Below are 14,407 nucleotides of genomic sequence, written 5' to 3'. Positions count from 1 at the left end.
GTTCGCGATGTGCTGCTGCGAACCAAACAGCCAATCCATGCTGCGTCGGGTCTGCTCATATATCTCCTCCATGAAGTTGCCCTGCCGGTGTTGCTCCGCGCGTATGAGACCCACATCTCGCCTCACTTCTTCTTGGTCTAATGCCAGCCCGTCCATCCGCCTCTAGAGATCCAACGATGACGGCTCGGAAGGACCATAGGCGCCATACCCACCATGCTCATAACCTCCACCACCAAAGCCACTATACACGTTATCCCAATTCGGGCTATCAAACCCGTGAATCACCTGTCCAACCTACATGTGGGGGTTCGCTCCTCTAGCGCCCCCATCCTGCCCCTAAACCGGGATATCGTGCATGTGCACATCGTGATCACCACCATCACCACCATCACCATCATCACCGCCATCACCTTCCTCAACCACGGGTAGCGGGTCCCGAATTCTTCCCATTCGGTCAACAAGCTTCGGAATCCCGTTCACTTTCCTGGTCAGATGAATCGAGTTTAGCTGTTGCAAATCGAGAAGGCCGTAGTCGCAAGCTTCGGTCAGGTGGTCTAACCGAACCCAATAAAATTTGGCAAGTTTAGTTGCAAAGGCTACTCCACAAATCTGCGACGTGGGTGTCGAACCAACGCCTCGAAATATCGATTCTGCAACGCTGACCGCTAGGTTGCAGTTTGAACCAGAGATGATGCAGTATAGGTGAAACAGGTCACGGGTGGTGATGTTCCCTGTGCTATCACCCCGACCTCCGATCACGTGGAAAATGGCGCGCTCGATGACTCTATGAAGCGGGTCAAGTATCCATGTAGCCTTGGCTCTACGAGGGTCCCAAATCCGACCCGACACAGTGATCTCCTCCCAAAAGGCTGCCTTGCTTGTGTCTGGCTCCCAATCTTGCAGGCTCCCATGAAACAGTTCCGAGTCTATTTCATCGTCTTCGTATAACCCCAACACCGTCCCGAATCGAAATATTGATTGGTGATGCCATTTCCTCCCCAACCGGTATTTAACACCAACATTTTTGTCATAGACATCCGGACATGGGAAGGTGAATCGGAAGGATGCGAAAAACTCGATAACTAGCTCCACGTATTGAGGTTCCGCGATCTTAAAAAGACGGGACCACGGGGGAGTCATCAGATCATTGAACCTCTCGGACTGTACGAGCAGGTCCAAATCCACCATCTGCAGCCTCCTCATGGGCTCAATAAGGTGCCGACGGGCCCACAACCTCTCCACTTTCGGGATACAATACCCTTACCTGGCATTGTTTGAAAACCTCAAGTAGGGGTGATCCATTTGCAAAATTGAGATAAGATTAATCAGCAGCTAAAACAAACAAACAAAAATTTCGGGACTGGACAATATGGCACGGTCGTGCCATCATATGGCCCTACCGTGCGAGACCTGCAAATCAATGAGTTTATGAAGATTTTCTAGGAAATTATGAAGTCTGTGTTTTTATTCCCAGGAGCACGACCGTGCCATCCTACGGCACCATCGTGCTCGGCAGTAAACGGCTCGGATTTGAACCAACAATTTGGTGAAGCACTGTCGTGCCACCATATGGCACCCTCGTGCCGGACCGATCTCCGGGAACAGATTTCAGCGATTTGAGCGATTATTCGAGAAGCACGATCGTGCCGTAGCCTGGCACGGTCGTGCGACGTTGACGATCTGGGCAAATTTATGTAGATTTGATGATTTTTTAAAGATCACGATCGTGCGTCGATACAGCACCCTCGTGTCTGACGGAACCCAGCCCCGGAAAATCGCTCAAATCACCCCTGAAACCCCGATTATTTCAACTTTTTGCTTAGGGGTTTTGTAAATCGGTCCATTGTGGTTCAAATCAACACAAAAATCACAAAAAACGGGCTTGAATCGGGTGATTTAGACCAAGCCCTAAATACCTAAAGAACTAACTATGAAAAACATAACATCAAAACACATGAATCTAACTAGAAAAATGATGAATCCGTACCTGGAATGATGTTGGGATGCAAGAATTTCTTGGAGGAAGCTAGGAGATGCAGAGGATTCGTGAGTGCTTGGAGTGGGTTCAAGGAAGAAGATGGAGGAATTATGAAGAAATGGTGGTGGTGGTTGGTTTTATTCAAGGGTTCTATTATTGATCTGCAATGTTGTCTGGTGGTGCCAGACTTTGGTGATAGTGCTTTTAATTTCGAATTTTAATTTAATTTAATTTTTTTTGAGGGTGTAGAAAATGGACATCTCCTTAGATAAACTACTTGAACCCGGGGCACTCACGAACCATCTCCTACTAAGAAATAGAACCAAACTAACATACCTTAGAGCCGGCAACAAGCTCTAACATCCCTCGCGACCAGAACGAACCGCAACCTGAAAAATAAAAAGACAACCACACACAAAAATAATAACAAAATAATAAACACAAAACATGCTAAGTTTATTTACGAGTTTTCAGCTAGACTCACCACCCCGAAATCATTTGTTCTTGGGGTGGAGGGTAACAACCTCCTCACTCGGATCAACGGACCCTCCAACATAAGCCTTTAACCTATGCCCGTTGACTTTAAACAACTGGCCATCCTCATGGCCTATCTCCACGGTCCCGTAAGGAAACACTGACCGCACAGTGTAGGGACCCGACCATCGAGATTTAAGCTTGGCAGAAAACAACTTGAGACGTGAGTTATACAACAACACACGATCACCCACTCGGAATTCTTTCTTGTCCTTCAAGCGGGCATCATGGAGCGTCTTAGTACGTTCCTTGTACAGCTTGGAGCTTTCATACGCATCGTGCCTAAGCTCCTCAATCTCGTGAATCTGCACAAACATGTTCTCACCCGCAGCAGCCATGTCAAGATTAACTGTCTTCAAAGCCCAGTATGCTTTGTGCTCGAGTTCAACAGGAAAATGACAAGACTTCCCGTAGCCCAGTTTGTTTTAGCTGCTGATTAATCTTATCTCAATTTTGCAGATGGATCACCCCTACTTGAGGTTTTCAAACAATGTCAGGGAAGGGTATTGTATCCCGAAAGTGGAGAGGTTGTGGGCCCGTCGGCACCTTATTGAGCCCATGAGGAGGCTGCAGATGGTGGATTTGGACCTGCTCGTACAGTCCGAGAGGTTCAATGATCTGATGACTCCCCCGTGGTCCTGTCTTTTTGAGATCGCGGAACCTCAATACGTGGAGCTAGTTATCGAGTTTTTCGCATCCTTCCGATTCACCTTCCCATGTCCGGATGTCTATGACAAAAATGTTGGTGTTAAATACCGGTTGGGGAGGAAATGGCATCACCAATCTATATGTCGATTCGGGACGGTGTTGGGGTTATACGATGACGATGAAATAGACTCGGAACTGTTTCATGAGAGCCTGCAAGATTGGGAGCCAGACACAAGCAAGGCAGCCTTTTGGGAGGAGATCACTGTGCCGGGTCGGATTTGGGACCCTCGTAGAGCCAAGGCTACATGTATACTTGACCCGCTCAATAGAGTCATCGAGCGAGCCATTTTCCACGTGATCGGAGGTCGGGGTGATAGCACAGGGAACATCACCACCCGTGACCTCTTTCACCTATGCTGCATCATCTCTGGTTCAAACTGCAACCTAGCGGTCAGCGTTGCAGAATCGATATTTCGGGGCGTTGGTTCGACACCCACGTCGCGGATTTGTGGAGGAGCCTTTGCAACTAAACTTGCCAAATTTTATCGGGTTCGGTTAGACCACCTGACCGAAGCTTGCGACTACGGCCTTTTCGATTTGCAACAGCTAAACTCGATGCATCTGACCAGGAAAGTGAACGGGATTCCGAAGCTTGTTGACCGAATGGGAAGAATTTGGGACCCGCTACCCGTGGTTGAGGAAGGTGATGGCGGTGATGATGGTGATGGTGGCGATCACGATGTGCACATGCACGATATCTCGGTTCAGGGGCAGGATAGGGGCGCTGGAGGAGCGAACCCCCACATGCAAGTTGGACAGGTGATTCACGGGTTTGATAGCCCGAATTGGGATAACGTGTATGGTGGCTTTGGTGGTGGTGGTTATGAGCATGGTGGGTATGGCGCCTATGGTCCTTCCGAGCCGTCATCGTTGGATCTCTGGAGGCGGATGGACGGGCTGGCATTAGACCAAGAAGAAGTGAGGCGAGATGTGGGTCTCATACGCGCGGAGCAACACTGGCAGGGCAACTTCATGGAGGAGATATATGAGCAGACCTGACGCAGCATGGATTGGCTGTTTGGTTCGCAGCAGCACATCGCGAACTCAATCAACCATCCATACACACAGCCGCCACCGTATTTTGCGCGTAGATCCAGATTTGATCGCAGGGACGACGTCGGTCCTTCGGGACCCGGTGAGAGGTTTTAGTCCTGCTCCCCATCTCGTACTTTTTTATTACTATTTCGTGTTTTTCATGGGGTGTGCTATTTTCCATCGTACGTACACCCCTCCGTCGTAGGTGGTTAGTTTTTATTGTTTTAGTTAGTGGGTTAATTTAATAAACAAAGGCAAGGGAAAAATGGGTTGGGTATTCTTCTTATGTATTTGCTCTTGTTTGCTACATGTGCAGTGTTGGTTCAAATTTGGTTGAATAAACAAAGAGGTGTTGGCTTGGTGAAAGGCTTGGTAGTTCGTTGTGGATGCTTCTAGTTGCTTCATCTTGTTCCGCTTCTAGCTTCATGTTTCAGGGGAGTTTTCGTGTTCTCGCCTTCCTTTATTTGTATTGAATTCGCAATTCTTTTGCTTATTCAATTTTTTGTTGTACATCGAGGGCGATGTACAATTCAAGTGTGGGGAGGTGGTCTATCGCTTGAGCTTTGTTGTCAAAATAAAACTAATAATAATAATAATGCAAAGCTCTCTTTTAATAATTTTTGTGGCATATAAATCAAATCAACATAAGTACCGAAATAAGCATCAAAATTTTTTGATAAATAAATTGGGTTAGCACAAAAAGGGGGCTTCGCTCGTGTAAGGAAAATCGTCAAGTAATATGTTTTTTGTATAAAATTGAGCATGAGAAATCAAGCGATTGACCTACTTGTTTGCCTTGCATATTTACCCAATACGCCCGTTTCCGTGAGTTATTTTTTAGCCTTATAGCTTTAGAATTATTTTTGCTCATGTTTTTGCGGGCAAAGATTTAGTGTGCCGGATAAGTATTGCGATTTAGAACTTGTGTTAGATATACATTTCGAGGTCACAAAGCGAAAATACAAGTATAGAAATGATTGAGGCATTAGGAAACCTTTTCATTTTAGCCATTTTCATTCACCTCCCTACCCAAATTATTCCCCTAGTTAAACCAATTTGAGCCTTTCCCGTTCGTTTCTTGAAAACCCCAAAACATTAGCCACTTAGCCCAATTAGCCTTTTATATTTTTAACCCATTTTTGGTTGGAAGCCCGGTTCGGTTAATGATTAACTTGTAGCTTTTGTATAGGTTCTTCTTAGTTGTTATATCACTCATGATCAATAGTTTTTAGCTAAGTAGACGTACTTAGTTCTCTCCAAAGCATGGGTTATCAAAAAAAAAAAAATTCCAAAGAAATATAGTTGAAAAAGCCTTATCAAATGGCTTTGTTAGAGCGATTTTTAATTGAGTTTTTCTTCACACAAATTTCGTTTTAAAAATGGTTTTTCACCTAAAAACTAGCTACACACACAAAAGGGCAAGTGTACCCGTCGGGTGGTAATATAGCTAATCGGTAAGAACCGGATATCAATCCGTGGATGCCTTTTCAAATGATTGGGTTGATTTCTTTTTTAAATTAGCATGCAAATAAATAAACTACTAAAAATTCTAACAAAGAACAATATCTAAGAAAGGGTTGCCTAAATTAAGTCTCCACCAACAAACATATGACAACAAGGTGGAAGGTTTTGCGATGATGCAAGCTCTAAAATTTGACTAAGTCCCCAATCAAGACTTCCTAGCGTATAATTCTTAGGAAAACTAAAAATGAATTAACATTCTAGTCACCAAAAAATTATTCTTTTAATCTCACTTGCTAAGTTGATGTTAATCTTTAATCATGAGTCATTTGTTTGTCAAAACTCCTAACTCTATAAATTAGGGAAAACCAATATGAACAACACATTAATCACCCTAACTTGGCTTCAAGTAGTTGGCACTATCATCATGTTCTTGATATGAACCACAAGCATGGTCATGCTAGCTTACAATTTTGGCCTAAATCATCAAACTAACATGAACACAAACTATAGAATCCATATAAACATACTTTTGATCTTTCCAAATCTAGATGCAAGAATTCATACACATGCTCAAATCATCATTCAATCACATTAACAATCACCATTCGTAGTTTCATGCTATGAATCATACTAACAAGTTAACAAGATTCAATAATCATAATCTCTACATGGCCTTCCCAACACAACATGTAAATACTTATGAGCAAACATTCAAGAACAAGAACTTTAAGCATGTACAAGAACTCCAAGAACAAGATTAAATGTCAACATGAAAATTAACAAGAACAATCATCACATCTACTTCCATGTTATCACATATTCATTAGCTTCAACAAAGTTTAGACAACTCAAATGTTTAGCCCATAAGGCTCATGGCTACCAAATCAAATGCAAAGAAACATAAATTGTTCTTAATGTAGTAAGCTAACCAAGTTAAAGACAAGATTAAAATGGTGTTTGAGTAGATCTTCAAGTGATTTAGTCCTCTTCAAGGCTTACTCTTGGCTCCAACAAGCTTACAAGACCAGATTCTTGAGAGAAAAAGTCACCAAAATGCTCCAACTCCCTAGCAAATGAGCTTAGAACTCGGTTTTAAACTCTGGGCGTTTGGCACTACCATGCCACCTTTTGGCACGGTCGTGCTTGGCAAGTGTTAGACTCACTTTCTCGAATGTTGACCAAGTATGCTACCATTTTGGGAAAAATCACGCTCAAAAGTTCCCGAGGTCGCACGACCGTGCTCGGGTATAGTCTGGTCGTGCGAGCCGATAGTGCTCGGTAACAACTGGGTCGATCTCGGAAATGAGCTGATCAGGAGCTGAAATTGACCTGGCACGGTCGTGCCAGTGGTTGGCACGGTCGTGCTCCCGTGAATTTTGATGGTGTTGTTGCTGGATGCTAGTGCTGGCTGAGAGTGCCGCTGTCGAAAGGCCTGGCACGGTCGTGTCAGTGTTTGGCACGGTAGTGCCATATCTGGCAGTTTGCTGGAATGCACCATTTTCGCTCCATTTTGCTCCAAAAGCCTCCGTTTCATCACCGGGCCGAAGCCCGGACCTGTATTTTCACAAACAACTCAAATGAGTACCAAAATCAATGAAAATACAAAGAGTTTTCGCATAAACGGGGCGTATTTGACGTTTAAAAGATGTATAAATTTTTATACATCAATAGCAAACTATCAAGTTTGTATCGCTTGTGTGTCCGGATTAAATAAAGACCTTTAAAGTGACAATAAGGCGATTAGGCTCTTAAAGCCAATTTGCAAAGCGCGAGGTTAGCGTTTCACATAAGTAGGGCTTTTGGCACTAGAAAACTCCTAGGTTAAATTACACTTATGTTTGTAGCGGGTTGCAATGAATAACATTTAACTTCAATAATTACTATCACAATCCTTTATTTTGAAAACGTATTACTCCTTCCGTCCTTTAACACTAACTAAGTTAAAAATTTCAGGTATGTCTATCCACTAAAGGGTATTCTGGTCATTTCGTTCTTTTATTTAAAATGTTCATTATTAAATATTACATATATAAAAACATTATCTTCCCCAATTCCCCAACCCTGAATGTAATAATAAACATAAGATGCAAGTAAACGAGCCCGGGCTATCGGTTACCCAATCTACCCACCAATAATTAGCTAATAACCTAGCTCACCCTAATCGTCTTTCGAGTCATAAGATGAGGATGCAAGTTTTAATATAGTGATTTGAATTAATAGTCAACTTGGTTTTTCGCCAATCCATTCCCTCTTCACCCTTCATTAACAACACTACAACCCACCACCCACCACTACCACCACCACCGTCATCCACCGCCGTTACCACCTCCGCCACCACCCGCCACCGCCGCTGCCACCACCTACCGCCGTTGCCACCACCTATCGCCGTCACCCACCTCCGTCCTCACCGCCACCCACCGTCGCCACTGCCACCTCCGATCATCGCTGCCACCATTGCCACAACCACCTTCGATCACCGCCGCCACCACCCACCGCCCCCACCGTTACCACCTATGACCACCGTCGCCCCTGCTACCACCCCGCCACCACCATCGCCACCTACTTCCACCGTCATCCACCACCACCACCATCGTTGTCGTCTCCACCCACCACCACCGCTGCAACTGACACCTAGCATCACACACCATCATTGCCCATCACTGATAGTGACTACCGCCATCTGATTTTATTCATTCGTCTTTTTTCGCATACCAAACAACAAAAAGTAATTGTTCATTCCATTCACACATGGTAACCACACAAGACATGGAATGGTAATGATCAATTCCATTTCCTCACCCATTCTATTAGCTCGTCCATTCCATTCCTCGGTCCATTCCATTACCCCATACCAAACAGACCCATAGAGCATAAATCATAATTTGTGGAGGAAAGTGGTGGAAGCTTGTCATAGTAAAAATAACCAAAGAGGTTTTCTTCCATTAAACGGTTATTATGCGGGTTGTTGGAATAACATTGTGAAACTAATTTCCAAAATGAAACTTAACGGGAAAGGTATAAATCAGGTGATTCTGGGTAAAGTGGGGAACGGGGCTGATATTCGTTTTTGGTTAGACAATTGGGTGGGTGATATTTCTTTCGTGGAAAGATGGTCGCATCAAGGAAATGGTGACTTCGTGGAGTTGGGTTAGACAACCAAAGTCTGATACTGAACGAAAGGAATGGCAGGAGTGTCAAGAAGTTATCAACTTGGTGAGATTGTCAAATAAAAAGACGAATGGCTTTAGAACGTGGACAGTCAGGATGGGTTCTCAGTGAATTCCGTGAAAAAGACTAATTTCAGATATGGGAAGTAATCAGCTTCCTAATTTCGAGCTTCCTAATTTCGAGTGGAGCAAATGGGTTCCAAAAAAATGTAACGTTACGGTTTGGTAAGGTAATCTATATAGACTAGCAACCAAAGTCAATCTGAGTAGAAGGAACGGGGTTATTTCTTCGGTTATGTGCCTCTTCTGTGACGAGTATGAGGAAACGGTGGATCATTTGTTTACAACTTGTTCGGTGGCTATTTGGGTGTGGGCGGCTTTCAGTGCGTGCTTGGTGCAACATTCCTCCGATCTTTGCTTTCGATTTCAAAGATCTCATGGGTATTCATAATGTAAATCAGGGGAAAAATGAAGAAGATTATACGAGGGTTGGTTATTATTTCGTGTTGGTGTATCTGGAAAAGCAAGAACGAGTTACTTTTCAATCAGATCAGGAGAAGTCCGCATGATATTTTGATTGAGATTAAATCGAAAGGTTTTGGATGGTATAAAAATAGATCAGCATGTATAGATATTAGTTGAAGGACTTATGTAAATATTCTATGTGTATGTTGTAATTTGGCACTATGCCCGTTTGGGTCGAGGGTTTTGTGTTGTATTGGCCTTTTGCCCATTTAAATGAATGTGTGTTTTAATAAAGTTCTATTAAAAAAAAAACTTATTATAACTTTTGTTTTATAGGGATAAGTAAGAACTTTGTGACATGAGAACTAGATACACATTTGATGAAATATAAATCGTAAAATAGACAAAAATAATTTCAGCTTTTATAAATATGTTTTGTTTATAACTTCATTTTGGCTAATGCAATATTACAATGAAAATCAAAATGTTCTCATGAGTGACATCGTTGTACTCCTATAGTAGAAAACTAGTTATTTAACTATTAATGAATATCTGTTTCTATGTAGAGTTAATTCCCAGTTTTATCTTTGAGTACTAACTTTTTTTAACAGGTTTATGTTTTATGGTTTCAATTTTGTAACACCTTTAGGTACTAACACCAAAATTATCAATATAATAACTAAAATACCCTTCCATTTTTTAATATTACCAATGTAACACCTTTGGGTATGATGAAACAGTGGTTAACCAAGAGAGGTTAATTCACTGGTCTCGTCAAGTAGGGTTAATCCATTCTTTTCGAGTATCGATGGCTGGATCGTCCACTAGTCTATCTCCTGCACAAGGAAAACAAACCGTGACTCGTAACAAGGAGGATGGGGTGGGGGTGTTCCTTGTTACCACTGTTCGACGTGAGAATCAGTAATTTGCTTGTGAAGCAAAGTGTGTGATAGTAGTAGCAGTGGGAGAGTCGAGAAGAGATACCTCAAACCTGGTCTGAGATGGGTATTTATAGCCGAGGAGTGAAGGAGGGTAATTGAGTGGCTAGACTGACGACGCACAGCCGCTTGCAGGTGTGTCATGCTTGTCGGTTACGGTGGTGATGCCACGTCCTACTGTGGTGTCAGTTTGTGCGCCAGTGTCGTTTACATATGGGCTGACAGATGACTGTTGGCAGTGCCACTTGCTATTTTGGCTACCTTAGTCAAGGTGTCAGTCTCACTTGCATCATCAGTAGGATGCGGTGCCAGGCCGCATCGCTATATGCGGTAACCGTGGTTGTTTCCGCGTTCCTTAGTCTAACATAGACGTCTTGTGGGATGCGGTGCGGAGCCGCATCGCCATACTTGGTGACTGTTCTCTCTACATCCCTTGTCGTGACGACAATGTCTATAGGATGCGGTGTTAAGCCGCATCGCTATGTGCAACACCCATTTTCATACACAAGGTAAGTCTTCTCATCACTTGACAGATTGGATTCGACCGCTGTGTCTGCGCGTGCCCGCACGGACACAAATAAGTTCTTGTTGGTGGGGGTGTTTGATAAGGGTAATGGTCACTCGCAGCCATGTTGGTGCGAGATCTGGGACCATATCCCCTTTAGGGTAGTAACACCTAATTTTATTTAAGTTTAAATCAATTTTACAAAATCAATTTTTTTTATTTTTATCTTTTTATTATATCTCTTAATTAACATAAGATTTATTTTTATCAATTTTACAAAATCGAATATTATTCCGGCACTACAAATCTAGCAACATGATCTTTATATTGGAATTATAAACATGTATTATGTATTAAGTTTATTATTATGGGTCGATTTATGAAATGGGTCAACCGAATGATATAACTGCTATGCCAAACGGTTTGACGGTTAACAGACAGTCCCGACGGTTAACTTTAAGGCTATATATATATATATATATATATATATATATATATAGGGTAAAGGGATATTTAATTTAGTTAATTGAATTAATAATATGTTATAATAAATTCAGATTGACCATTTTCCCCTGAGAAAAAAAGACAAAATAACAAGATTTTATTAGCCAAATATTAGGTAATTTGATTTTTGAACTAAAATAGCAATAAAAGTAAAACTACAGAGAGCCAAATTCAAAAGATTTGAGTTTTGAACTAAAATGTCAAACGTGAACAAACATCAGGGAGCAAAATGGCAATTTATTTTTCTCTATATATTAGTAAAAGTTAACTTCATTCATAATATATATATCCACTTTTGTGGATTTTTCAAATGAAAACCACTTTTAACGCGAAAACTCGTAAAGTAACTAAAAAGCCTAAAAAACACACCAATTTTTTTTGCAATTTTTTTTATTAAAAATTGCTAGTTTTTTGTATATAAAAAACCTTTTTTAAAAAAAATTGTAAGGCATATGTATAATAATTCACATGTGTAGTACACATACACCTGTACTATTACACATGTGCATTACAATATTTTTTTTTTGAAAAAAAGTTTTATTTTATATCTAAAGTAGCGAAAATTGGTATGAAAAAAAATTGGTATGTTTTTAGGCTTTTTTAGTTACTTTTCGAGTTTTCGCGTTAACTATTGGTTTTTATTTGAACCTTCTCCTATCCACTATTTCACTTAATTTTATGTTTTTTCTCACGCTTTCTTCTATACTCTTATTGTTTTTTTAGTTTGAAAGATTAATTGGAAATAATTAGTAATCGACTATATCATAACTTGTAACACCCCGGCCAAGCTATAGCATTTGAAGAGGTAAAAACTCACAAACGTTCTTAGTTATCTCACTAGTAAATTGACACAATTGTTTTTTTTTTCTTTACAAACATGAAGTTTCTAAATATGACCATTTAGGGTTGATATTATTTTTACACGTTGGATCGTGTTGAGATTCACATATTCAACCAATCAACTCAATCTTGCTAAATCGTTAACCTGACATGATTGATAACCCTAGTTAAAACTTAATGTAAATTCACATGTAAACTACTATTGTCATCTTAATAATGTCGGTTTATGTGAAATTATTAAAAGGACTAACATTAGTTTACACGAAACTAGTGTTGCTTCACATACAATATTACTCATAATTGCTTTTATCGTCATGTTTAGCATTGGGGAATATTTACTATCAAGAGAAGTATGAAAAAAAAAAAAAAACATACACACAAAATTTTAGACGTAATCATCTGACCAACAATATAGATTATGAAATAAGGGAAAATATGAAATAGAAAGTTTATTTTGCCTAGGAGGTGTAGGAAGCAATAGGATTAGCACATGTGACAACATTTAAAATAAAGAAAAAGGTTATTTTAGTCAATCCAACCCTTTTTTCTTCCTTTTCAAAACTAAGTAACTTCAAAACCCACCATTTTCGAAACCCACCATCTTCAATCATTTCTTCACTTTCTATCTCAATAATCACTACATTATAGGGCGATTTTCATCACCAATCAATGATTCAAACACCCGATCAACCTGTTCTTCAGTTTAGTTTTTTGAAGAAAACCCAGTTGAATTTCATAAAAAATCTCGTTTTTTCCGGTGATTTTGGAGATAATCATTCGATTCGTTTCAATTCGAGCGCTGATAAGTGTTTCAATCATTCAAAATTCGTCAATTGTTGAAGAAATCACTTCGATCTATGTAAGAAATTCTTTAATTTCATTTTTACGATCTGTGTTTTTGATTGAGTCATTGCGTTTTACGATCATGGCGGGGGTCCGCGGGCAGCGCCCCTGGCGGGGTCCAAGGGGCAGAGCCCCTGGCTATTGCGTTTTAGAAAAAAACACATTTTTAAGTGTTTTTAGTCATTGCGTTGTAGGTAAAACACATTTGAAGTGTTTTTAGTCATTGCGTTTTAGGTAAAACACATTTTTAGGTGTTTTCAGTCTATAGCGTTTTAGAATGAGTCATTTTTTAAGTGTTTTCTGGCCGTTGCGTTTTACAAATAAGACATTTCTTTGTGTTTTTTGTGCATTGCGTTTTAGGTAAAACACATTTTTATGTGTTTTCTGGCCATTGCGTTTTACAAATAAGACATTTCTTTGTGTTTTTGGTGCATTGCGTTTTAGGTAAAACACTTTTTTATGTGTTTTTGTTGCATTGCGTTTTAGGTAAAACACATTTTTATGTGTTTTTAGTCCATTGCGTTTTAGAAAGTACATTTCTTTTGAGTTTTTAGGCTATTGCGTTTTAGAAATAAGACATTTCTTTGTGTTTTCTGGCCATTGCGTTTTACAAATAAGTCATTTCTTTGTGTTTTTTGTGCATTGCGTTTTAGAAAAATGTCATTTTTAGGTTTTTTTTTCATTGCGTTTTACGTAACTGGTGGTTTTTCTATTGCGTATTACGCAACTGTGTTTTTTTTTTAAATATAGCAATAGTATACTCGTTTTAAAGATAAAAAAACGCTCGTTTTTTTGTGTAATTTTTATAAAAAAATAATGCCATATGTAAGAGTTATTAACGTTTAAAAAATGGGGGGGGGGGAATTGGAGGAGGGAGAAACTATTGGCTTAGATTGACTAGAATGCCATTGAACAAACTCACGCGCCTCTTTTCTTGCTTTCAATTTCTCTGATTTAATCTTAGCCCTTGATTAACTTAATGGATGATCAAGATCACTTCCTAGCCTCCCTAGCCAAATAAACTTCTTATTCTATAATAATATAAAAAAAGTTACAATATAAAGATTATGAAATAATATAACAAAAAGTTAAAAGGAACTTTTTTTTTTTTTTGAGAGTAAAATTATATTCACTATATCATTCCACACGAAAAAGGGCAATTACAAAGCAATGGCAGGTAGTCGGGCAACAAGTTGCGCCGCCACCCCCTTTTGAATAGAAAAACCAATTCTACTAAATACAAAGTTTGAAACCTTTAGCGACGAAGAATTACTATTAACGACTTTTAAGTTTGTGGAAGTTTGTGGAAGTTTTCGACCCACTCTAAACTTGATGGAAATCCGGAAAACCACATGTAGAAACCATCGTATTATTCCGGCACTACAAGTACAAGGCTAGCAACATGATCTTTAACACCTTTATCCTT

At 40.3% G+C, this 14,407-nt stretch overlaps 1 protein-coding gene across 1 annotated transcript; it reads right to left on the bottom strand.

Annotated features, from left to right (window-relative positions):
* Nucleotides 1–2,472: 2,472 nt before the first annotated feature.
* Nucleotides 2,473–2,850, bottom strand: LOC110907671. The gene has a single exon (XM_022152618.2). The coding sequence runs from the start codon at nucleotides 2,848–2,850 to the stop codon at nucleotides 2,473–2,475; it is 378 nt and encodes a 125-aa protein (XP_022008310.2).
* Between the last annotated feature and the right edge of the window lie 11,557 nt (nucleotides 2,851–14,407).

The sequence above is a fragment of the Helianthus annuus genome, chromosome 14 (genome assembly GCF_002127325.2).
Source record: "Helianthus annuus cultivar XRQ/B chromosome 14, HanXRQr2.0-SUNRISE, whole genome shotgun sequence".
In the NCBI taxonomy this organism is placed as follows: domain Eukaryota; kingdom Viridiplantae; phylum Streptophyta; class Magnoliopsida; order Asterales; family Asteraceae; genus Helianthus; species Helianthus annuus.
This window is presented reverse-complemented; position numbering and strand designations above follow the sequence as displayed.

Coding starts and splice junctions, on each gene's coding strand:
- LOC110907671 (XM_022152618.2), bottom strand. CDS start 2,850: ATGGCTGCTGCGGGTGAGAACATGTTTGTGCAGATTCACGAGATTGAG.